We start from the raw sequence: 25027 nt of genomic DNA, 5'->3' as shown, positions 1-25027 counted from the left end.
AGAAAAAAAAATCCAAAATAAAAGATGAATTAAGCTTGAGTAATTCAAACCTACTGGGTTTACATTACTTACACCAGTGTTGTTCTAGTGGACGAGAACACCGGACTATGTACTTTACATATGTAACTGCATTTTATCCTTCCGACACTTCAGTGAAGTACGTGTTATCCCCCTGTTCTGAGATGGAAACACTGAGGCTTCACGGATAAGGCCCTATCTGCCTGTCTTTACCATCCATGGTTAAAGCTCCTGCATTAACCATCCATGATGTTCCTATTCTCTGGGAATTAATTACTCCCTCTGCCCACAGATGTAGGCTCCAGCCAGCAGTCATGATTCTGCTCTGTGACCCTGCCCCTGGCCATAGCTTCTCAGATGAGGATTGGATACCTGGTGCTAGCTGATCAGATTTTTTCCCTTAGAATTGGAATTGGGATTCAGAAATGGCTAGTTAGGGATTTCCCTGGCGGTCCAGTGGTTAAGACTCTGCACTTCCAATGCAGGGGGCATGGGTTCCATCCCTGGTAGGGGAACTAAGATCCCACATGCCTTGCTGTGCAGCACGGACAAAAAAAAAAAAAAAAAAAGAAATGGCTAATTAATCCTTGCATATCGCTAGATTGACAAAACTTGGCAGCTGTATGGTACCTATTTTCTGACGTGGGAACAGAGTATCAGAGTCTGTAGAGATGTGAAGTAGACCCAGTGAGAAATGCAGGGACACGAAAAGGACACTTCAGTTCCTAGGAGTCTGGCTTCCTTCCTTCCCTGGGCTGCTGTGGAACAACCCTGTATTTTACTTTAAGTTCCCCTTTCTTGCTCAAGTGAGCTGAAGTTCATTTCTGATATATGTAACCAAAAGAAGCTTGGCTAAAGTTCCCCTTCCTTATATGGATATGTGGCAGTTTTCAGTAGAAATTCTTGTGATAATTTTAGAGTTGGAAGGTCACAATACACTTCTAGAGATAGCAAGAGCTGCAGGGATTATTTGCTATCTCCCTTTATTTTGCAAATGGATAAACCAAACTCAGAGAGGTGAAATGCCATTCCAAAGGTCATTTAGTTAGCTGATGGCAAAGTTGGTACCTGTTTTCCTTATTGCTTTTTACTCGCTTGGTGTTATTTCTTCTATGGCTGGAGATTCAATCAGTAACATTAATAACTTACCATGAGACAAATACATTTTGAAATGAGGCATAAACCCATTCATACCCTGATACAATTACCTACTCATACCTTCTCACACCAGTTAATCCTGGTTTATAAAGAGGATTCCACCCCAGAGGTTGGTAATATGGAATGTGAGAAAACATTTTCTCATAAGACAGTGGCATACGTGGTGGTTATGGCCCCTGTAAAACCTACCTAACCCACAACACAACTCGGAGGGAATTCTGAGGGAAAATACACTCTGCAATGGGTATCAAAAACTGAAGTGCCAAGAAGCAGCTGGGTGATCTCAGACAAGTTACTTAATCTCTCTGAGCTCAGCTACTCCTTCTAAAAAACATGGTAACTATTTCGATTCATGGAATTTCCAGTTTGATAAGAACCTTAAAGGTCTACTTTTAGAGAAAAGTCTTGTCTGGACGTCACAATACCTCCACCAGCATCTGGGCAAATATAAAGGAGTTCTACCACCAAGGGACATGATCTGCACCCACGGCAAGAAGCTGAATTCACCCTGGCATCAAGAGGCAGATATTTTGCTCATCAGTGATTCCTACTGAAAGACCTACAATCAAAAGGGGAAATGATGGAAAAATCTGCACGTTTTTGAGATACTGAAACCCCAACCAAGTGGAAGAAGCTAATTGCATGCTGCCGACAAGCACGTAGACCCCAGACCGGCTGGAACCAGAACGTTGATGATGCTGTCACCCGATTACCTCACCACCAACCAGTCAGAAGAATGTCCACGAGCTGATCATGCCCTCTTTGAACCATTACTATAAAACTCCTCACTACCCAATCCAGGTCAGGACGCACAGTTTTGAGGCCATTAGCGCACTGTGGCCCTCTTTGCCTGGCAAAGCAATAAAGCTATTCTTTTCCACTTCAAACAAAAAAAAGTCTACTTCTGATTTCTAATTTCTAAGGTACTTGTTATCATGAAAATTTCAAACATGCTGAAAAACTAGTACAATAAACATCCATATTCCACTATCTAGATTCAACAATTAACATTTTGCCACATTTGCTTTACTTGGTTTTTTTTAACCATTTGAAAGTAAGTTGTAACTATCATGACACTTCTGAATATTTCAGCATGCAACTCCTAAGCATAAGGACATACTCCTATGTCACAGGTGTGAAACTTTTTAGAGAAACTTTTTCTCTAAAGGCAAACAGTGAATGTTTTAGGCCACACCGTTTCTGTTTCAACTACTCCACTCTGCAGTTGTTCATGCATAGACATAAACAAATGGGCATGGTTATATTCTAATAAAACTTTATTTACAAAAATAGGCATTTCGTCTGCGGGCTGTAGGTTGCTGACTTCTGCTTTATAATAATAACATTGTTATCACAACTAAAGTTAACAGAAATTCCCTAGGATTATCTAACAACCAGTCCATGTTCAAATTTTTGCAGTAGTCCCTAAATATCTGTGCTGTTGTTGTTTTTCAACCAGGATCCAATCAAGATTCACAGCCTGCATCTAAAACTCTTTTTGAGGTCCTAGTGATTCTACTCCTCTATTTGCCTCCCTAAGAGCTAAGCCCCTGGGTGCCTAGGACACCAAAATAACAAATGACTGTATAACTGGTAACTCTGAAAACTAGGCTATGCATCACTGCATTGAAATCTTAAAACAACAGAAAAGAGATTAAGAAGCACTGCACTCTGCTGCAATTTATGCTTGTGTGTATATAACAGTAATATCTATCAACTATTTATCAATATATCAATTATCTACTCCATACACTATCAATATACTATGTAATATAAAGTCAACTGTATACTAATGGCAACACCAACTTAATTAATTAAAAATCAATGAATACATTTAATAATAATATAAAAACTAGAGTTAAGCTTAGTCAAAGGAGGAATCTAATACTTACCTAGAAACAGAACAATCAATAGGACTATAATAGTAAGGAAAGCCTTGTTCCAGAAAGTTGCAATTTTACCCCAGACGCTAAATGAAAAAATCTTCTGCCATCTGTAAAGCAATATAATTACATCAGGTGTAAAAAATCAAAGGGACATTTTGAGATACTTTCTAAATACTGAATTAACATTTTGGCAACTGTGCAGCGAGTGAAAAGAATTACAGAAATTTAATTTTTTATGTCATACCAGAGAATTATCAATTCTTACCAATAAGAATGTCTCATGAAATAAAGAACAACCTCTTTCAAATTTAATAATAATCTGACATTTGATTATCTTCTGTCTGGTGGCTTAAATATTCTAAAGTAAAAATAACTTTTAAAGCAAATGTACATGATCAAAACCTTAAAAAGGAATTCTTATAGTAAAATATTAAATTGCTGATAGAAGTTATCACTTTATATCATAATATATATAATCAGGACAGTAACTCAGAAATAACAAAGATCTATTGTTCTAACAATTAACAACATTTCAGGAGTAAGAGGTCCGACTCTGCACTATTTATTTTAATAATGAAAAAAAAATACATGCGCTTTCAACATCTACTCCAAGTAAAAATGTTTCTCTACTTTTACCATACGGAAATTTAAAAAATCACTGAGGTATTACACATACACAGTAAAGAGCAAAAATCTTAAATATGTAGCGTGAAAGGGAATTCCCTGGCGGTTCAGTGGTTCGGACTCAGAGCTTTCACTGCTGAGGGCCTGGGTTCAATCCCTGGTTGGGGAACTAAGATCCCACAAGCAGCGCAGCGTGGCCAAAAAACAAAAAACAAACAAACAAACAAATATATAAATTTATATATGTGTATATATATTTAATATATGTATAGCTTGATGGACTTTTATGTGTGTATATACCTATGTAATTACCACCCAGATCAATATTTGAGAAAGTGAAATTTAAAAAAAAAATGAAATAGTCTAGATGGAATGAACAGTATAAGCAAAGACACAGAGGTACGAAAGCATGGATTATAAATGGCAAAGAGTGACAAAGTAATCCATCACACAACTGAAAGGGTAACAAACTTTGCACAAGGGCATTTTAAATGAGTAACACATTAACTGAGTCCAGAGGAGACATACAACGGTAATAAGCACTTAAGTAAATTTCAAATTCTTACAACTTAAAAAAAAAGGTCTTACTTTATTATGTTTTGAAAACAACTCTAATAACCTTAAGTTTGGGGGAGACAGAGATTGATATCAATGCAGTTTCTTTTGCCTCTATGCTTCCATCCAAGGATACTATTCAAATTTTACATTACAAAGATTTGTATTTTAAGAAAGAGAACATAAGTGGCAATACCTTGATCTAGGTCCAAATGTAAATTCACATTTCAAGTAAATTGACAGTATCAAAGGGAACACAAAAGAGACCCCCTACACGGAACAATGAGCAGTTTATAATAAGGCTCCATTCAAGGCAAAGCTAATAATAGCTACTATATAGAGTCCTTACCATACTTCCCTTCTAAGCACTTGTACATGTTTTAGCTCATTTAATCTCCACAACCACCATATGAGGTGGATACTAGTATTACCTCCATTTTACAGATGAGGAAACTGGCCAGAGATGGTAAATAAATTGCCCAAGGGCACACAGTAACTTGCAGAGTTGGGATATAAACCCAGGCTGTCTGATCTCTGAGATGTGTCTTTAACCAGCGGGTATGTGAGAAAAAAGTGGACAGCCAAATTAAATGAAGACTGAAGACTTTTCCTTGAAGACTATGGTGATTACACATATGAAAGGTAAAAAATGATGTGGATACACACGTTAAGGACATATTGTAAATTATCTGTGTGCATATAACATATTTTTCTTAAGTATATTTGTCCATGAGGATATATTTATATAATGTATGTACATATACACAAATCTAACAGATACTTGATCAGGATAGGAAAAAATTATATTTGGCAGGAAAAAAATCCATAATTTATGCACGATTTTGATGGAGAAGAGATCAACTGACAAAGAAAATTTTTTTGCAAATTCTTAAGCCTTATCTATAATTCAGATGTTTATAAATAACATCTTTCTCTTGAATATAGGATTCTACTGTTGCAAGTATTACCAAAAAGCTTAACAGGGTATTAGTAAGGATTTGAAACAAAATCAACAGGATAAGAGATAGGGTGATGGAACAGAAAAAGCACTAGACTGAAAGGCAGATTCTAGTCCAGAATTTGCCACAGATCAGCTAGATGACCTCAGTCAGGCCACTTTCCCATAGAATGAATGGGTTGAATAAAATCATCTCAAAGGCCGCTTCCTACATAACAATTCAATTTTTCTTTTTGTAAGAAAGAAAATAGTGATGCTACAGCTGATAGACAAAAACAGAAGACTACCGGACCCTGAGTCAAGATAAAAACTTTCTTAAGTCTCTTCCGGTAGAGGAATCTTACTAAATTTCAGTGGGTTATCTCTAGGTCTCATTTATTTTCTTTTATGTGAACAAATGTCTTGCAACATTTTTATACAGGTGTATTTTATCATTCACACTATCCAGTCCTGAGGTAAAACTGAACTCCTAATAAGTGGGTTATTACAGGGGTAAAGTGAGCCAAGGCTTCGATCGAAATAGTACTGGAAGTCCTTCGAAGGTGCTTTACTAAGGAACTAATGCTAATGTATGGTTCTGATACTTTTCATATTTAGTACGTTTAATATATATTAATTCTGTGTGAGGATAAAGTGGTAAAATTGCCATTAAACGAACACTAATGAATTATGTAAGGCCAAAACTAAGAATCATTTATTGGCTTAAGTTTCCAAATGGTCATTCCACTGCCTCACCGAAACATTTCTGCATCATGCTGTGCTGTAAACAGCACTTACGCATTTACTTTTATTTAAGTTCACTGCTGTAATTCAGGGCAATAAAACGAAGGTAAAAGCTAACGACAAGACAGGTGACAAAAGTATGACCATTGCTTTATTACATCTGCAATCAAAAGAACAGAAAAGACGAGGCCCTTCCTATAGAAGAGAGGTGGAAAAGTTATTTGTACATATAATAAAACGTTTTATGTAATGTGATATTTTAATATGGTCATCATATATTACCTAATTGGTTTTTGAGTTTATTTCTGAACAGTGCCTTTTATATAAACAGCACTGAAACCTTTTTAATCTTAAGAAAACTTTTTCCGTTAACACACTAAACCGTCTAAATAGCTCATCATATATTTATTATTGTAACGCTTGGGAGGTTTCCTACCTCTGAGGAGGAATAAAAGGTAGACAGAAGATTAAAATGAGTCCTATTTCAGCATAAAGCAAAGTTGCAACTGCCGCCCATTGAAGTGTCATTTTTTTTCTTCACACCTAAATAGAGAAACATTTATTTCACCCTACCGCCTTTCCAAGAAAATTCAGTTTAAGGAAAGGCCCCCAGCGCGCGAGGTTTCCGGCCAGAAGGTTTATGGAATCAGACTTTCCCCTCAACTGGAGGCGCCCGGCAGAGACCCGGGGCGGGGAGTTGGGGGAGGGGAGGGAGCGGGTCGAGGGTGGGCCCGGAGGCCGGCGTCTGCACCTCCCCAGCGAGCCTTGCAGAACTGGCCAGGAGGCCTGAGCGGCACCGCGGAAGTGCTTTCCGTCCAGCTTCGCGGCGTCAGTAGCCTAACGCCAGCCTCTGCTAACGTCCGCGCCCGGGGGACCTCCCGCCCAGCGAACGCGCCGCGGGGCAGACCCCACCCCGCGGTCCCACCGCGGCGAGTGCGGTGCGACCCCGCGCTCCACGCCGCCTCGGGGCCCGAGGCCCCCAGACGTCCCGCCCGGCCTTACCCCACCTGAGGCCGCCTGGCTCCCCGCGCTGCTCCGCGGCCGCCGACGCGTGGGACGTCACACGCCGCGGCGGGCGGAGGGGAGCGCGCCCCGCCCCCACCCGCAGCCCCGCAGGCTCCATCTCCCAATTCCGGTCTCGGGGGCCGGTCCCAGGCGACGTGGCAGGCGTGCGAACAAGATGATTAGCAATAATTGTTTTCTAATTGGTGGTGGATTAGAGGGTCAGATCCGCTGCTTGGGTTCCCAAGTGCAACTTCTTCTGGGGAGCGGACTTAACATTTCTAATGAAGTGTGGCTTGCGTGGGAGGGGTGAGCTTAACCGACGTTCTGAAAGGGCTTGCTGGAGTCCGCGGCGAGGAGTGGCGCCGGGGCGGGAGGGTTAGATAGGGTGCTGCACACTCAGTGAACGTGGTTGAAACACTACTTTCCTGGTTTGTATTTTACCGTAGGCACAGTTTCGTTGTCCAGAACAAGTTGGTTGTGCCGCATTTTGTTCGGAGAATGTAGGAGGATAGGTAGCGTCCAACATACACTTCGTGTGACGTTTTCTACTCTCGTCCATGCGCTGGGAAGAGGCAGTACACTTTCGGGTGATGTTTGGGGACTGACTGGAAAGAACAACGTGGGTATGGGTATATTCTTTCAATTACTTTTTTCCAGGTTTTCAAATTGCGTGAAAACACTCAAAATTTTAAAGATTTTCCCACCAATATTAACAATGTATAAGGAATGCACATAAAAGTATTCTCCTGGAGATGATTATTTTGGGAAGATTAAACAAATGGTGAAAACAAGAGGTGGTTACTGAATATAAAAACACATTTAAATCAGTGCTTTCTCTTACCACAAGTATACTTGATTACACAGAAAAGAAAAAAAGACAACATAAATTAACCATAAGCAACTTAAAAAAAAAATCAAAGGCGTTTAGAACTCCTTGCCTTTCTACACTGGTTCCTTGAACGGCTGTGCACCTTACTTTAATAATGCTGCTGTCCTCAGAACACTGGTGTAACAGAGTTAATTTACAAACGTAAAAATCACTAAGTTTTGGCTATAGCTCCCTATTTGCTAATATATACTCATATTTAATGAAAAAGCCAGTTATCTTTAAAGATCCGTTAATTGAAAAATGAAAGCACAGAATGTGCCTTAAAAAAAAATATGGCAACATGGTGCTTATGTTAAAAAGGATTTATTTAATATTCCCAAACTGTTGAATTAAGCAGTTTTAGATAATTGTCTCCTTATAACAGTTTTTATGTTGGTAATATAGACCAATATCTTAATTACAGAACTGTTTTATCTTAACCTGAGATAAATTTTTTTTTTTGGGGGGGCTGTGTTGGGTCTTGCGGGCCTTCTCTAGTTGCAGCGAGCAGGGGCTACTCTTCGTGTGGTGCACTTGCTTCTCGTTGCAGTGGCTTCTCTTGTTGCACAGCACAGGCTCTAGGCCAGCGGGCTTCAGTAGTTGCGGCGTGTGGGCTCAGTAGCTGCGGCACGCGGGCTCTAGAGCACAGGCTCAGTAGTTGTGGTACGTGGGCTTAGTTGCTCCGCGGCATGTGGGATCTTCCTGGACCAGGGCTCGAACCCATATTCCCGGCATTGGCGGGCAGATTCTTAACCACTGTGCCACCAGGGAAGTCCCTGAGATAATTCTTGCAGTGGCACATTAACCACCAACAAAATTCTGTTAGTGACATCCCCAAACCATGGAACTTTATTTTAAAAATTTTTTTTAGTTTTTTTGGCTGTGCCACGCAGCTTCCAGGGGTCCTAGTTCCCCCACCAGGAATTGAACCTGCGCCCTTGGCAGTGAAAGCAAGGAGTCCTAAGCACTGGACCGCTAGGGAATTCCCTAAACCATGGAACTTTAAAGTTAAAATTATCATCAACTGCTGGGAAGCATAAAAATAACATTACTATTAACAGGGTATGAAAATTAGGTTTTTAAATTAAAAATAAAACCTGGTTACTGTTCTCCAGGAAATAATATTTCAAATACACAGCTGTCCCTTGGAATCTGTGGGGCACTGGTTCTAGGACTATTGTGGGTACCAAAATTTGTGGATGCTCAAGTCCCATATACAAAGTGGTCTAGCACCGAGGGCTGACTGTGTAATCATCTCCAGATTAGCTACCAAATTTTTTTATATTTAAGATGTGGGGGACAGAAATTAACATCATTTTACGTACAGGTATATTTACCAAGCTCTCAATCTTCTAAAGATTTAGAAGGCTCGAAATGTAACAAATTTAATATCATTTAAAGAATTTCATGGAATCTTAGTTTTAAATTATAGAAAACATCACATCTAATTAACTTCTATTACATACAATTTAAAGAAATACCTTGAGGTGTGTAATTCATGAATTAGGAAGTAGCAGTTTGATTTTCCAATTTGAACTTTTAATTTAAGCCCTGAATGCAATTCTATACAGAATTTCTTGTTCCTTTTCATTTTATACAGATGTTGGAATTTGTTCACACTTTTCTCTTATTTTCATTTAAAACATACCTAATGTTAACTTACAGATACCATGAGTCATACTTTTAGTATCAAAATAAAAAGTTTTATTTATTGAAAAATGTTAAAAACATGATTCCTTTAAGAAAAAAATTCTTACAGTTTTAAATCCATAATAGGATTCAGAGCAATGTTTGTCTGTTTGAACCACCTGGGGTCTTCTTTAAAACTAAATTTTGGGTCCACCCTAGAGATTTACTGAATCAGAATCTCTGAGGATATGGTCTAAGAATGAGTTTTAAAAATTCTGTCAGGGCATTGTTTTTATACTAATGTTTGAGAGCCACTGATTCAAAGTGAAAACCAAGATGTGACCCTGGGTGGTTTCACTGAAGATAGAAAATAATTTAGGGAGTCCAGTCAATCCCATAATGGTCTGTAAGGTAATCTAAGACTGCTGATGTGCTTGACAAAGCATTAAATATTCTTTTTTCCTGCCTCGAAGTTATCTTTTCCATCATGTACATTAAATGTTGATGGAAACACATATAAGGAGTTCCAAGTTCAAGAGCAATGTCAACCCAGTCCCAGATGCATTTCAGTGGGGTTTCCTCATATCCAGCAAATATGGCCGGGTTGGCTAAGAGTCCTCTTGCAACCATCACACCTATAAATTAAAGCACATCACGTTTGTCCACACATTAAGAACTCATGGTTATGGGGTCAAACTCAATGAAACAAACTGAGAATATTCAAAAATAAAGTATTATTACAAGGTTTCACAATGCCCTTGTATTAGACTAATTCTTATTAAAGGATTCATTTTGGTATTTTTTATAACCAATTAAGTGTAAATGAACTCACAAGACTTTTTTTCTTATATTTTAAAGACTTCTACATTAAAAAATTAGTTTTCCGGATTTTCTTAAGAGTAAATCTGGATTGTTATAAATTGGGTTTGCCTGAAGTTTATCTGCATTCTCTCATCCAGCAATAGGTATCACAGGGCTTGGTATGCCAAAGTTGAAGGGGATAATGAAACTGCATAGCAGTCTGTGGTTTCTTTGGCTCCTATGACCACTCTTGGATTCACGAATTCTATAGGCTCTAGTGGTCACTAACTGGATGAGATGGTGGCAGAGAATTAACTGAACTAATTTACTCCAATTAAAATAATCTGTTGTTTCTAAGTAGCTGGATTAACATCATTTTAGTAAATTGCTTGGCTTAAATTGGTAAAACAGGAAAATATGGTAAAACAGGAAAATAATTAACATTATTCTCCCACCCCCACTTTTTAATTTTTCTGCTAATTAAAAAACAAAAAACCTGAAGTAATTATTTCTTACCATCTGTCCCAGTAATATGCCACACATTTTCTGCTTCTTTTAAGCTTCTGATGTCTCCATTAGCAATTACAGGTATAGACATATTTTCCTTAATTATTTTAATGGCCTCATAGTGAACTGGCTGATGCCTTTCTTCAACAGTTCTTCCATGGACTGTAATCCAGGAAACCCCTGTCGCTTCAGCCTTTCGACAAAGATCTACAGTTCTTGTAAGGTCATCATGGATCCTATAATTTCAAAATCATATCTATCTTTTCACAGCACACAAATCTTAATGCTAACATCAATAAACTAAATAGAAAAATATTTCATCTGTTACATTATTTAGTTTAGCTATGCTATATCATGTTATCACCACGTGCCCCTATCAGTGAGGTTTTGTTCAGGAATCAGTTCCCATTCAAGACCCTGAATTTAGCTATTTCACTATCGATAACAATAGGATGACAAATAACTTTTACCCAGTGCTCCTCTCTTTTGGCTTTGATAACTGAAAGATTCATCAAAGTACTGTCACAGATGCACTGAAAGGTGCTATCTTAATATTTGCTGTGCATGCTCCAATCCGCAAGTGGGAGAATTATAATAATTTATCTTGAGATTTGTTTTTAACCTGTCACCAAAAGACTAATTTTTAGTTTATTTTCTTTTCACTGTGAAATTTTAGTGCAAATATCATTCCTATTTTCTACTCTTGGTATCAGGAATGTCTCTTAGCATTAGTTAATTAAATAGTACATGGAAAAAGTTGTTTCTCTTGGGAGAGAGTTTTTAATAATAAAAGGATATTTTAATTTTTCTTTAAAAATGCGAAGAAGAAATTGTTTTGGATTATAAATAAAAATTATGGTATCTATTCATTTACTAAATGTTTTGTTTTAACATTTTCATATACTAGATGCCTACTTACTAAGAGTAGACATCTCCACACCTTCAGACAAAAGGAATATTCTTTTATTTCCTGAGTAATGGACTATCTTGTCAGTAGATTAAAATATTATCTTTACCTTATTTTAATAGATACTGAAAATCTGGGATTTTCCACTTGATTTCTTACTTGTTTCACCATGTCTCGAACAAGCTCTGGATTGTTTATTAGGCAAGCTCCATAACCTTCTGCCAATGCCCACCTTCATAAAGTAAATACAACAACAAATAAATTGTTATCAGTTGGAAGAGAAGATACAATTCTAAAAGCACAGTAAGTGCATTTATTATTTCTCTACCTAGCAACCTGGAATGGAACCAGATTTTTAAAATTCATAGATCCAACACTTCTAAATGTATTGAGATTAGGAAAACATGTTCCCAGATCAAGAAATACTTAGGGGAAATGGTTTTCACTGGCAAGTGAGAAAATTAAAGTTCATTCAACCAAAACAGATTTAAGTATTTGTACATGCAATTACTTCAGATTTTTTTAATTCCAAATTTGATGTTCATTGTACATAACAAGAGGTTTTTTTAATCTTAAGAGGAAAGATATTTTTGGCTTACAGCATTCCAATACCACTAAACAGCTTACTGAACTCTCCTAATGAGCATTCAAATATATCTAATCTGATTTGGATTATGCTATACATAAAACCTTGATTTTATTCTTTGAACACATTTTGAATTATTGACAGATAATCTAGTATAGTGCCAGGAAGGTAGGGATGTTATCGTCAAAATAAGTACATCCTATCAACACCCAGTTACTCAGACTCAACCAAATAACTATGGTATAGGAAGAAAAGGTAATTATAAGAAGGTTTTCTTATAATTGAAATTAAGTAAGAGAAAACAAGTGATCTCCCAAATCATAGAATCATAGTGTTTAGAGCAAGTATGTCTGACAGAGCAGTAAAAATACATTTTAGGGATTGCCATAAACATCAGTCTCACATAATTACTTATGGATGAGGTTCAAGGCAGATCCACACATAAAAATAATTCTAGTGATGAGGTGAGACAAAAACTTGTCAAGGGTCTATATATTGTTGTAGCCATCAGAAAATATCTTTGCATGTATGTTTCTAAATAATATTTCCTTATTTTTTCTTGCTTCTTATTTAGAGCTCAAGTTCTTTATCTCTATTTTCCTTATTTTTTAATTTTTGGAATACCAGAATGATAGTTTACCATGTTCACATAGTTTTTCCTAATCTTTTTGAAAATTCTTCCAACTTCTTTGAGCTTTACCTCTGAGGACAACCACAGTTAATGTCTATTCCATTCGCATAAGGACAGACTATACGAGCAGCATCAGACAAAATTCTTGCATCATTAGCAGCAAACTGAACAATCAATGGGCAATCACCTGATAAAACAAATAGCTCAACATTAAAATTCACAGAAACACACACACATGCACACGAGATACCAAATTCTAATGTCTGTACAGGATAAAGTAACAATTTTTAGGCTAAGAAGCATCTGTTCAAACAAGATAGCATTAAAATAATTTAAAATATTTTAAATTACATGCAATTTAGATTTGGTACAAATTCAAATAGGAAAAAATTTGATAAAATGAAAAGTACAACACTCTTGCCAAACAGACCCCTTTCCCAAAGGTGGGAATTAGCTTACTGCATTCTAGAACAATTTTATGAATACCTATAAAATTTAAGCAAATGTGAACATTCTATGTACGTTGCTATACATATTGTGTTTTCCCCCGTTTGTATCTGGGACCTGTATTCAGACCTGTTTTCCTCTTTTTAGTGGCGTATTCCACTGTGATGGGTGGACCATAGATTATTTTTCATTTGCGGCTCTTGCAAACAATGCTGCAATGAAGATACTCCATATACATGCTTTTGTGAGTATATTCATGAAGTAAATTCCTAGGAGTATGTATAACTGCTGGGCGGGCATCTAACATTTTGAAAGACATTATAAAATCTTCTTTCAAGAGTTTACCAATATAGATATACACCAGTGTGGATGACAGTTCTGATTTCCTTACAACTTATCCTACACTGTATACCCAACAGCATATTTTTTTATTTGTAGCCTCTCTCTCCATATTCTTTGCGTAGTTCTCTATGTACAATTTTTCTTTTAGTTGCTCCTTTTTTCATATTATTTAAATTAAAAAAAAAAAGAAATTAGCTCTGCTATCATAAACATCAAAAATATTATAAATATTTTCCCCAGTTTTTCATTTGTCTTTGAGAATATCTGTGCTCTTTTTTTATATATAAAAGTCTAAATTTTAACACAGCCAAATGTATCAGAGCTTTCCTAGGTTTTAAAGGACACATTTTTCTCATCTTTGGGTGTTATAAATTCTGAATAGATGTATTTTAATTTTTCTAAAGTTTTTTTTGAGGACTACCTGTATCAGATTCACTGGGTGTTTACCAAAATGCAGATTTCTGGGTATCGCTCTAGTTCTACTGACTCAGAATTTCTATGGCAATCCACTGATTTACAGGATTATCTAAGGGATAGGAGAATTTGCTTTTTCCTGAGGACGTAGGTAGGGTGCTTTCTCCTTTGTAACTCAAGAGAGTTATAAAATTTCAATCTAACAACCATTTATTGGTCAAATATATTTTCAATGCTGTGCTAGAAGCTGAGGATACAAACCAACAAGAAAGAATTCCAACCCTTAAGAAGCCCACAGTCTAGTGGGAGAGACAGGCATGTGAGGAGGAAATTACAGTACAGTAGGATTAAGTACAACAAAAAGCCGGGGCTTGCGAGACAGGACATGAATGGAGGGTGATTAGGCAAGTTCCTTGGTCACAGTTTTAGAGCATTAAGAAGCATGAACTGTCCTTTCCCAGGGGGATAGGGATGCGGGGATAGGCCTGACTAAGAAGGACATTCTAGGTAGAGAAGTGTGAGAGATTAGGGCATGTTCAAGGACTTAAAATAACTTAGTGTGTATATATATATATATATATATATATATTTTTTTTTTTTTTTTTTTTTGCGGTATGTGGGCCTCTCACTGTTGTGGCCTCTCCTGTTGTGGAGCACAGGCTCCAGACGCGCAGGCTCAGCAGCCATGGCTCACGGGCCCAGCCACTCCACGGCATGTGGGATCTTCCCTGACCGGGGCACGTACCCGTGTCCCCTGCATAAGCAGGCAGACTCTCAACCACTGCGCCACCAGGGAAGACCCAATAACTTAGTATTTTGAAGAATAAAGTTGGTGGGCCATGGAGAGAAACTAATGGAAGATAAAGCTGCAGAACACGTATTCAGAGGCCAGATCATGAAGAACGTTCTATATTGGCCACACGTGCTGGAATTTTACTCCTTAGGTCAGTGGCTCTCAATCATTAACAAGCTCAGAATCACCTGGAGGGCTTTTTAAAACACAGATTGCCCGACACATACCCAGAGTTTCAGATTCAGTAAGCCTGCGGTGGAGTCTGGAACTTCCATTTCTAACAAGTTTTCAGATAATGCTGATGTTAACTGGTCTGGGAAATCACACTTTGAGAACCACTCTTTTAGGTGATGAGAAGTCTAAGGAAGATTGTGAGCAGGAAGAAGTGATCAAATTTACATTTTAGAGAGGTCACTTGGGGCTGTCTGGAGGGTAGTTTGAAATGGGATAAGACTGGAGGCAGTGAGATAGGAATCTAACCCAATAGTCTAGGTGAGAGAATGGGGCTGACTAAAACTTTGATATATTATCCATAGTTTACAAGGTACTGAATAAAAGCATATTTTTTAAAATTTATAAAAACCATAAGAAACTGAAAGATTTAAAAATAAAATCTCCGAATTGTGTTGTCTCTGATTAGACAAGAGTGTTGAGTTTTGTTGTTTTGTTTTTAAAGTTTTACAAAGGCAGCAAACTCTAGCTTTCACATACCTTGGTTTGTGGTAAATTCACTGTCTCTGGCTTTTATAGATCTGATAAAATCAGCAGCAACTATCATTGGCGTATAGCACAGATCGCAACTGTATTTTCTTACCAGTGTTCTAAAAGCCAACCTGAGAGCATATAAAACTTTAATTAGGCATTTAGAAAGCACCATAATCAGAGTTTAGTTTAGTTAATTATTAAATATTTAATATTTATTAGAGAAAAGTTCTGCCTATGGGAAAGTGCAGTAGATGTACTCTTCCCTATCACTCCTGCTTAGTATAACTAAGAGCTCTGGATATCATATACAAAACAAACGTATGGAAACTCTGAAAGGCGGCGAGAAGAGAGCAGGCAGGCTAGTGACCTCGGGCAGGACCTAAGGAACGACAATGGTGAGTTCCCTGGGTTTTCTCGTTGCCTCAAATATCCCAGATTTGAAGCTGAAGAAGCTGGCAACCTGGAAATAGCAATGGGTGCAGACAAAAACAGCCCCAGCAAAAGCCTGCTCTCTAGCCAAAGCACCAAGAAAGGGGCAGCCTAGCAAGCTTTAAAATAATAATGGCTCTACTCCAGCCCAACACCAGCGAAAAAACTGTGGCCCTCACCTCCACAAGCGAAAGTCGAGTGGGGAGCTTACACTTGTACCGTTCCAAAGCTGTCACAAAGTTCTCCAACACCCCTCCACGGTGGTGTTAGAGAAGGCCAGGTAGGGAGCTGGGACTTTAATCCCTGCTGGCCAGTAACAAGGAGGGTATCAGCGGAGACCATCTGGGGAGCCTGGAATTCCACACCAACCCTGCAGCAGTGAGGTGCCCTTCTCCCTTTCTCCGGGAGTAGTGTCAGAGAATGCTTAGTGAAGAGCCAGGACTTTCATCATTGCCCAGCAGTTACCAGGCCACCCCCTGCATGGGGAGCTGGAACTCTCACCCCTGCTCAGCAGTAATGAGGAGCCTCGTGCCCCCGGGGTGTCAAAGGAGACCAAGTGGAAAACCTAGGCTTCTACCTCCACCTGAGAGTAATGAGGTGGTGCTTTCTCGTCCTTCCCCTGCTGTGGTGGTGTCAGAAAAAGCTAGTTAAAACAGAAGTTTCAATATTCAGAATCAATCACTGTAATCCATCACATTAACAGACTAAAGAAAAAAAAAAACACATGATTGTATCAATTGATGCAGAAAAAGCACTGGACAAAACAGCATTCATGATTTAAAAAAAAAGCCTCTCAGGAAAACAGGAATAGAGGGAACTTTCTCAACCTGATAAAGGACATCCACAAAAAATTCTACACTTAATATTATATTAGGATCTTTATATATATTTTCCGTAAGATCTTATGGAAAAACGCAAATGAACTTTTTGGCCAACCCAATTATAGGTGAAAGAATACTTTCCCCCCAGATCAAGAACAAGGGAAAGATGTCTGCTCTCATCACTCTTATTCAGTACAGTGCTGCAACTTCTAGTCAGTGCAATAAGGCATGAAAAAGAAACAAAAGGCATCTGATGGAAAGGAGGAAGTAAAACTATCTCTATTTGCAGATGACATGATTGTCTACTTAGATAATCCTAAGGAATTTGTAAGAGGGACGTCCTAGAACCAATAAGTAAACATAGCAAATTCATATAATGTAAGGTCACCACACAAAAAGCAATTTTACTTCTATACACCAGCAATGAACACATGGACGCTGAAATTAAAAGTACAATAACTGGAGTGTAAGCCTTACAAAATATGTTCAGAAAATGTACGTTGAAAACTATACGACACTGATGAAAGAAATCAAAGAAGATCTAAATAAATGGAGAGACATACCGTGTTCATGAGGAGACTCAACGCAGTAGGGAATTCAGTTCTCCCCAAATTGATATGCATTTTCATACAATTCTTATGGAAAATCCAGCAGGATTTTTTGTAGGTATAGAAAAGATCATCCTAAAAAGTTATTTGGAAAGGCAAAGGAACTAGAATAGCTAAAACAATTTTGAAAAAGAAAAGTGGGATTTATTAAGTTTACTTAATTTGAGGACATTATATAGCTACAGTAATCAAGACTGTGGTATTGGTAGAGGGACAGACACATAGATCAAGGGATTAGAACAGAGAATGCAGAAAAAGAACCATACAAACATGCTCAACTGAGTTTTGATGAAGATGCGAAAGTAATTCAATAGTGGAAAGACAGCCTTTTCAACAAATAGTACTGGAGTAATTAGACATCCACAGGCAAAACCAAACAAACAAACAAACCTCAGCCTAAGTCTCACACTTAGACAGAAATTAATTAAAAATTATGAACTTAAATGTAAACCATAAACTAAAAGACTTTTAGAAAAAACATAGGACAAAATCTTTAATATCTAGAGTTACATAAAAATTTCTTATACTTGACAACAAAAGCACAATTTGCAAAAGGAAAAACTGATAAAATGGACTTCATCATTAAATAAAAACTTTTGGTCTGCCAAAGACCCTGTTAAGAGGATGAAAAGACAAGCAACATGCTGGGAGAACATATATGCAAGCCACATATCTGACAAGAGTAGTATCTAGTATAGAGAATTCTCAAAACTCCAGAGTAAACACAACAGTAACAACAAAAAAAACAAACAATCTGATTCAAAAATGGGCAAAGGGCTAGAAGAGACATTGTGCCAAAGAAGATATACAAATAGCCAATGAGCACATGAAAAGATGCTCAACATCACTAGAAAAATACAAATAAAAATCACAGTAAGTCACATCCATTAGGATGGCTATTAAAACAACAACAAAAAAACCCTGGAAGACAACAAGTGTTGATGAGAATGCTGAGAGACTAAACTCTTGTGTACTGCTGGTAGGAATATAAAATGGTGTAGCTGCTATGGAAAATAGCAGGGCAATTCCTCAAAAATTAAAAATAGATTTGTCATATGATCTAGCAATTCCACCTCTGGGCATATACCACAAAGAATGAAAGCAAGGTTTCAAAAAGATATTTATATATCCATGTTCACAGAAGCAAGAGTCAAAAGATGGAAGCAACTCAAGCTGGGATGAATGGATAAACAAAATGTAGTATATATATACAATGGAATATTATTCAGCCTTAAAAAGGAAGGAAATTCTGGGTCTTCCCTGGTGGCGCAGTAGTTAAGAGTCCGCCTGCCGATGCGGGCTACGTGGGTTCGTGCCCCGGTCCGGGAAGGTCCCGCATGCCGCGGAGCGGCTGGGCCCCGTGGGCTGTGGCCGCTGAGCCTGCGCGTCCGGAGCCTGTGCTCCGCGGCGGGAGGGGTCACAACGGTGAGGGGCCCGCGTACCGCAAAAAGAAAAAAAAAAAAGGAAATTCTGATACATGGTACAACATGGGTGAACCTTGAGGATATTATGCTCAGTGAAATAAGCCAGTCTCAAAGAGACAAATACTGTCTGACCACTTAGATCATACACATACCAGGCAGTTGGCAGCATGAGGACTCAAGCCCGGACCCTGGTCCCAAAGCTAGGCGTTTGAAGATCCCATGTGGTGGGGTGGTCTTACTTTTAAGAAGTCAGAGCATAAAAAGGAAATCACACCTAAGCTCATTAACCATTTAACAATACTTACTTTGAATATCGCACCATTGGGGCGCAGACTTTTACCAGCTGCCCAGAATGAAGCATTTCTATTGGATCATTTTTTCTTTCTTGACATGTTGTGGTTTGCATGCAGTCACTCTTCATGAATACAGATTTGTTTCAAATCTGAAAAAGATAACCAGTTTGCGTAGGGAAAAGGCACTCACTTTCACTTGATGAATCCCATCATTCTTACAATTTCAATTGCCAAGAACACGTATTTTTCATCAGGTTTTGTGGGCTTAGGAATCTTCTTAGCTTCTTTTCACAGTATCGAATAGGATACTACTGAATTCTGCCTCTATTTATAAATCACAGATAGTTTTCAGCACACTGTGCAATTATGACATTTATATTCTGTACAAATTACCCTCGTTCAAGTCAAACACTAACAGTTTTGAATTCTATACTTAACCCACTACTGTAACATTTTCTGCTCAAATTTATAAATGATCAGGATGTGGAAAACCACAAGATATCTTCCTAGAATACATATTACGATTTTCCATGTTACTTTTTTATATTTTACTTTGTTTGGCATTGATTAACCAACAAATTTGATTTGAATAATTTCATATATAGTAATGTGTATGTCTGGCACTTTGAAATACCTTGTTTTATCCAGGAAAGTTAAATGGCAGTAACAGAACAACTTTAAGTAGTCAGCATTTCAAAAGATGTACTGGTTTATTTATTTATTTATCTAACATCTTTATTGGAGTATAATTGCTTTACAATGGTGCGTTAGTTTCTGCTGTATAACAAAGTGAATCAGCTATATGTATACATATATCCCCATATCCCCTCTCTCCCATCCTCCCTATCCCACCCATCTAGGTGGTCACAAAACAACGAGCTGATCTCCCCATATATAAGAATATGTTTACTCTTATTCTCAAATCCTATTCTTTTTATTTGAATCAGAAGGCAAACAAACATTTAATTATTATTTTTAAGCATTTAAATGTTTCATGAACATCGTTTCATGAAAATCTCAATTGTAATCACATAATTGCATATTAAATCACTATTATACCCAAAGAGGGAGAAGTGATTAAATTAGGCGATTCCTGTGTTTTATAGTTGCTATACTGTACTTAAAATCCTATCATTTCATAGTGTTGGCTGCTTTCCATATTCCAATTTTGGCCTTACCAACTTAAAAATATATATGGGCCAACTTCAGAAAGGTCTAATTGCTCCACATGCAATTTCTTGTTTGGCTAATCCTGAAAGTACTGTTATAACCTAAATATAAACCAATAATTTCAATTTCCTTAGGTAGAATGTACAGGTGGAATAAGATAAGCTAGTTCTACTGATCACTGTTCATCACTTTATCACTGTTACTGTTTAACTTAATATTTAGAGAGTTAATAGCTTATTTTTTTAAACAAAAGTTCATGATTAGAAAGATGTAAGCCACCTACATAGGTAAAGTATAAAGCAAAAGAAAGGTAGTCGCCTTTTCATGAATCAAACCTGTCTCATCTCCCTTGCATTCCAGATCCTGGTTATGCCATCACAATCCATCCCTACGCACTCAAGTCAGAAACTTGGGGCTTGTCCTTCACTCTCCATCTCCTGCAGGTGTGTCAACTAAGTGGTACCTTTAATTAAACCTTGAGCCCATTTTCACTGGCTCACAGAGTCTCTGTACTCATAATCCCCCATCCTGATGACTCTGACAATCTTCTTGGAATCCCAGTTGATCTTATTTTTATTCATTCAACAAATATCAAGTTTCTGCTACATGTTGGGAACACAGATGAAAATATATTTTCTGTGTCCTTGAAAATGTATTAGACAAACTTACACAACACAATAATGCTAATACACTCAAACACAATTTAAGCACTGTAGAAATAACTGTCTAGAGAAGTGAGGGAAGTCAATAATGGATGAAGGGGGCTTCCCTGGTTGCGCAGTGGTTGAGAGTTTGCCTGCCAATGCAGGGGACACAGGTTCGTGCCCCGGTCCGGGAAGATCCCACATGCTGCGGAGCGGCTGGGCCCGTGAGCCATGGCCGCTGAGCCTGCGCGTCCGGAGCCTGTGCTCCGCAACGGGAGAGGCCACAACAGTGAGAGGCCTGCGTACCGCAAAAAAAAAAAAAAAATGGATGAAGGAAATCTTGAGCTGACACTACATGGGAGATGGGGAAGTGTCCAGTTACAGAGAACATGTAAAAAGCCACAGCAGCATGAAAATGCTTGATGTTTTCAGTGAACCATTAACAACAGTTCAGGATTGCTTGAGTTGTAACTAGACTAGAAAGGGCATGAGAGGGCCTATACACCAGGTTAAGATATTTTAGATTTTAAACTGTAGGGCCTTGGTTCTCAGCCATTTTTCCTCCTCTGTGGGTGATTTTTACATATGCACTCAACATGTTAACTTGTGCAAATGACATACTTCCATGGGCATATATTTTTGTGTAAGTTGTTTGTCTCTCCTTGTATACTAGTTGTAATGGAAAAATTTTAGCAGAGAAATGACATGGTCAGATTTCTGATTCAGAAAGATTTCGATGGAGGGATTAGGGCTGTTGGTAAAATATCAGTAAGGAGCCCACTGTAGTAGACCAAGCCGTGTGTAATGAGTATCTGACCTGGGACTCCAGGAATGAGGATAGAGGAAAGGGAACACATTTAGGAGCTATTTAGAAATAAAAATAAACTAGCAAGACATTTAGGAGGTGGAAATCACCTGATGACAGCACGTGTTGTGTAATTAAGAAAGAATTCTAGGATGATGTGTACACTTCTGGCTTTAGAGATTGGGCGGATGGCCATTCCAATCAATGAGACAGAGAACCAGAAGGAGGAACAGGCTTTGGGAGGGAAACGAGTCCACGCTTGGGCACACTGAAGTTGAGGTGCTCAGGGGATTTCCAGGTGGTGATGCCTCATAACTGGTTATATAGATATGGTACTAAAGAAAAAGCTAGAGATAAGTCTTTAACCTTTAGGTAATATGTTGAAACTAAAAACATGGACAAAGTACTTATGGATGCCATATCTTGTAGAAATCCTTAGAAGCACCAACATTTAAGTAAAAGGGGGGAAAAAAAGAATGTAAAGGAGACAGAGAGATGAACTCTGGAGCTGGGAGGAATAAATCTGAAACGTGATATTCAAAAGAGAGGGAATAGTATTACGAAGGAGGGAGGGGATAAACATATTAAACATCACAGAAGAGTTAAGTAAAGACTAAAACGTGTCCAATGGCAACTAGGTCATTGTGACTTTAGCAAGAATAATTTCACTCTTATTCATTCTTTTTTTTTTTTGCGGTACGCGGGCCTCACTGTTGCGGCCTCTCCCGTTGCGGAGCACAGGCTCCGGACGCGCAGGCCCAGCGGCCCTGGCTCACGGGCCCAGCCGCTTTGCGGCATGTGGGATCTTCCCGGACCGGGGCACGAACCCGTGTGCCCTGCATCGGCAAGCGGACTCTCAACCACTGCGCCACCAGGGAAGCCCTTATTCATTCTTTTGTTGTTGTTGTTAAATAATTTTTATTGTTCTTCTTCCTGCTGGTTATGCAGGCAGCCACAAGTGGTGCATACATGACAGCTTTCCCTTCAGGGCTTCATGACTCCACTTTAAATGAAGTTTTCTTTATTTTCACATTTCCCTCTTTTGATCAAGATCTTTCCTCAAAAGCATTGCTGATCAAGAGTCAGGTTGTCCATATTTAGTGGTTTTTGTCCCTTGGTACCAGGAAGGGCGTTTCCTGGTTGTCATGTCCCACGTCAGAGGGAAAGTGCATAGCGATTGGAAACCACTGAAGCCACATTTGAGTAACAAGGAGGAGCATGAAGAAGAACACTCAGGAATTTCCCATCTAAAGTCTACATTCCATCTAGGTTGTAAGCACTGGAGGTCATCTTGAAGCACTGAGCTAGAGTCACCCTATTGAGTAAGCTGTTTCTACAAACGTTTAACAGGCAACAAGTACAGAGCTTAAAAGTAATTATGCAAAAACAGTAATTATGCAAGGCAGAGTTAAAAGCAATATGACAAGTCCAGTTTGTATGATGGTAGCCAGCTAAATAGATCAAAAGACCATAGAGTATCAAGGGGAATTTGTTGTAACCAGTGCACTTGTTCACTGACCTTGTGTAACTGAATTTCTACCTCTCCAGAGGTATTTATCCATGTGCAACAGGTGGTACTTAATTCATTCTTGTAGTCCCAGTACATGGCACGAAGAAGGCCTCCCTTAATACATATTTGCTGAATGAAAAAATCAGTAGTTCTTAATCTTGGTTGTACATTAGAATGATCTGGTGAGATTTTAGGAAGCAGGATGCCCAAACCATACCCCAGAGCAATTACATGTGAATCTCAGGGCGTAGGATGCAAGCAAGCATCAGTGATTGTTAAAGCTCTCCAGGTGATTTTAATGGGCAGCCAAGCTTGGGAATAAACAAATCCACGTCCTCCAAGGCACCTGGTAATACTGTTTGTTTAAATGGGTTTCTACCTACCTATTCGCTCCTCTGGGATAAGACAGGGATTGAGTCTAATGTTTGTACACTCATGCTGGTACATATAGTAGAGACTCAAACTCTTCATTGAATGAATGAATATTATGTAACTTTTCTAAAAATTTTCAATGTAAAAGCCAGGGAAGGAAAAACAATCCATAATTCAAAGATAATACTTATTCATCATTAATATTCAAAAATTATTGAAGTCAAATTTTGTGTATTATAGATAATGAAACCTAATGTGAATCTCAGCACACTGCCCTTGGCGATTTGTGAGACCTCCATTCAGAACATTCAATCCTATTCACACCGTGACTGAAATCAAAGTATATTAGGGGAAAACCTCTGTGACAGAGAGAAAGCATAATGCAGTGTAGTGAGACATACTTGCTTGAGTTGCTACGGGCATCTAATATGTTCGAACGGCATTTGGCACAGCTAAGTACTACTATCACATTCTCGAAAATCCGTTAGCTGAATCAAGAAAAACTTTAGCTCTGGCACTGGGAAAAATAGGTTCCCTGCATACATACTTACTGTACACGAAGGAAAAGTTAACGTTTCTTTTTTACGTTAGAAATGCTTAACCTTCTCGCACACGTGTGGTTGACCTGTTAACTTACTAGTATTTATCGTGAGAGAAATACAGGTGAATACTGCCGATGTTAACAGCGGAGAAGATATAACGGGAACTAACCTGATGATTTTACAGCTCCAATACTGTTAGTTGAGAGATGGAAAATCCATCAATTTGTGACAAGGAAAAGTCTGGCGTCGCTCAGGACTGAAACTAGGCGGTAGAAAAAGCCTAAGGTCACTGTCTCATGGGAGGGTAGCAGAGACTGAGTCCCACTTATCTATTCCTGGTTCAGTCTTCCTACTTAACCGACTCTCGGCTCTCCCTAATTCTCCCCACTTTCATCCCTGGCAACTTTCCTCCCCAAGCTTTTCCCGCCTGCCTTTATCCCAAGAACGCGAAGCAAGGGTTGTGATAGATACAGGTGGGTAGCTATTAACGCCCGCCAGCTGTGCTTGTGGCGTGCACACGAAGCTACCGGAAACCTCCGTTCTCTTCTAGTGCTTCCATCGAGAGGTCCCATTCTCAGGTTAAATACTTGCTTTAGAGGTGAGCGCTGCCGCCACGTTCCGGCGCTCACCTGTTCTTCCGCCCAGGGAACGCCGCCAGCCCCAGGAATGCAGCGGGAGACGGGAGAAAGCGCCGGCCCCACGACCTCAGCTTCCCTGGTGCGCTGGGCCCTCGGCACCCACCTACTCTGGGCCCCGCGCCGTTCCCAGCCAGGGTCGGCACACCAGCTGCAGCAGATCGGAATCTCCAAGACAGCCGGGTGGGCGGAGCTGGCGGCGCCGGGATTCTGCGTC

At 38.8% G+C, this 25027-nt stretch overlaps 2 protein-coding genes across 10 annotated transcripts in view; both read right to left on the bottom strand.

Annotated features, from left to right (window-relative positions):
* BCAP29 (B cell receptor associated protein 29) overlaps positions 1-6989 on the bottom strand; it is a 40393-nt gene extending 33404 nt beyond the window's left edge. The window contains exons 1-3 of one of the 3 annotated variants that reach the window (XM_030834424.2): positions 6930-6989; positions 6359-6465; positions 3069-3169 (exon numbers count right to left, since the gene is read on the bottom strand). In XM_030834424.2, coding sequence (XP_030690284.1) covers positions 3069-3169; positions 6359-6450 — 193 coding nt within the window. In that variant the 5' untranslated portion in view covers positions 6451-6465; positions 6930-6989. Of the gene's footprint in view, positions 1-3068; positions 3170-6358; positions 6466-6673; positions 6694-6924 lie in introns of those variants that run through there. The other 2 variants (XM_030834425.2, XM_060304813.1) reach the window with 2 other exon arrangements.
* A 2307-nt stretch (positions 6990-9296) lies between these two features.
* On the bottom strand, positions 9297-24986 carry DUS4L (dihydrouridine synthase 4 like). Of its 7 annotated transcripts, none has more exons than XM_060304807.2 (9): positions 24805-24986; positions 24345-24437; positions 23271-23390; positions 19145-19281; positions 15564-15685; positions 12926-13043; positions 11749-11871; positions 10742-10968; positions 9297-10059 (listed from the first exon to the last, which is right to left on the bottom strand). In XM_060304807.2, the coding sequence occupies exons 4-9, from the start codon at positions 19258-19260 to the stop codon at positions 9800-9802; spliced, it is 966 nt and encodes a 321-aa protein (XP_060160790.1). In that variant the 5' UTR covers positions 19261-19281; positions 23271-23390; positions 24345-24437; positions 24805-24986; the 3' UTR covers positions 9297-9799. The 7 variants fall into 7 exon arrangements, with proteins under 7 accessions (XP_060160790.1, XP_060160795.1, XP_030690275.1 ...); XM_060304812.2 differs by lacking the exon at positions 24345-24437 and adding an exon at positions 17371-17490; XM_030834415.3 differs by lacking the exon at positions 23271-23390.
* Positions 24987-25027: the final 41 nt, after the last annotated feature.

Source organism: Globicephala melas, chromosome 9 (assembly GCF_963455315.2).
Source record: "Globicephala melas chromosome 9, mGloMel1.2, whole genome shotgun sequence".
Taxonomy (NCBI): Eukaryota; Metazoa; Chordata; class Mammalia; order Artiodactyla; family Delphinidae; genus Globicephala; species Globicephala melas.
This window is presented reverse-complemented; position numbering and strand designations above follow the sequence as displayed.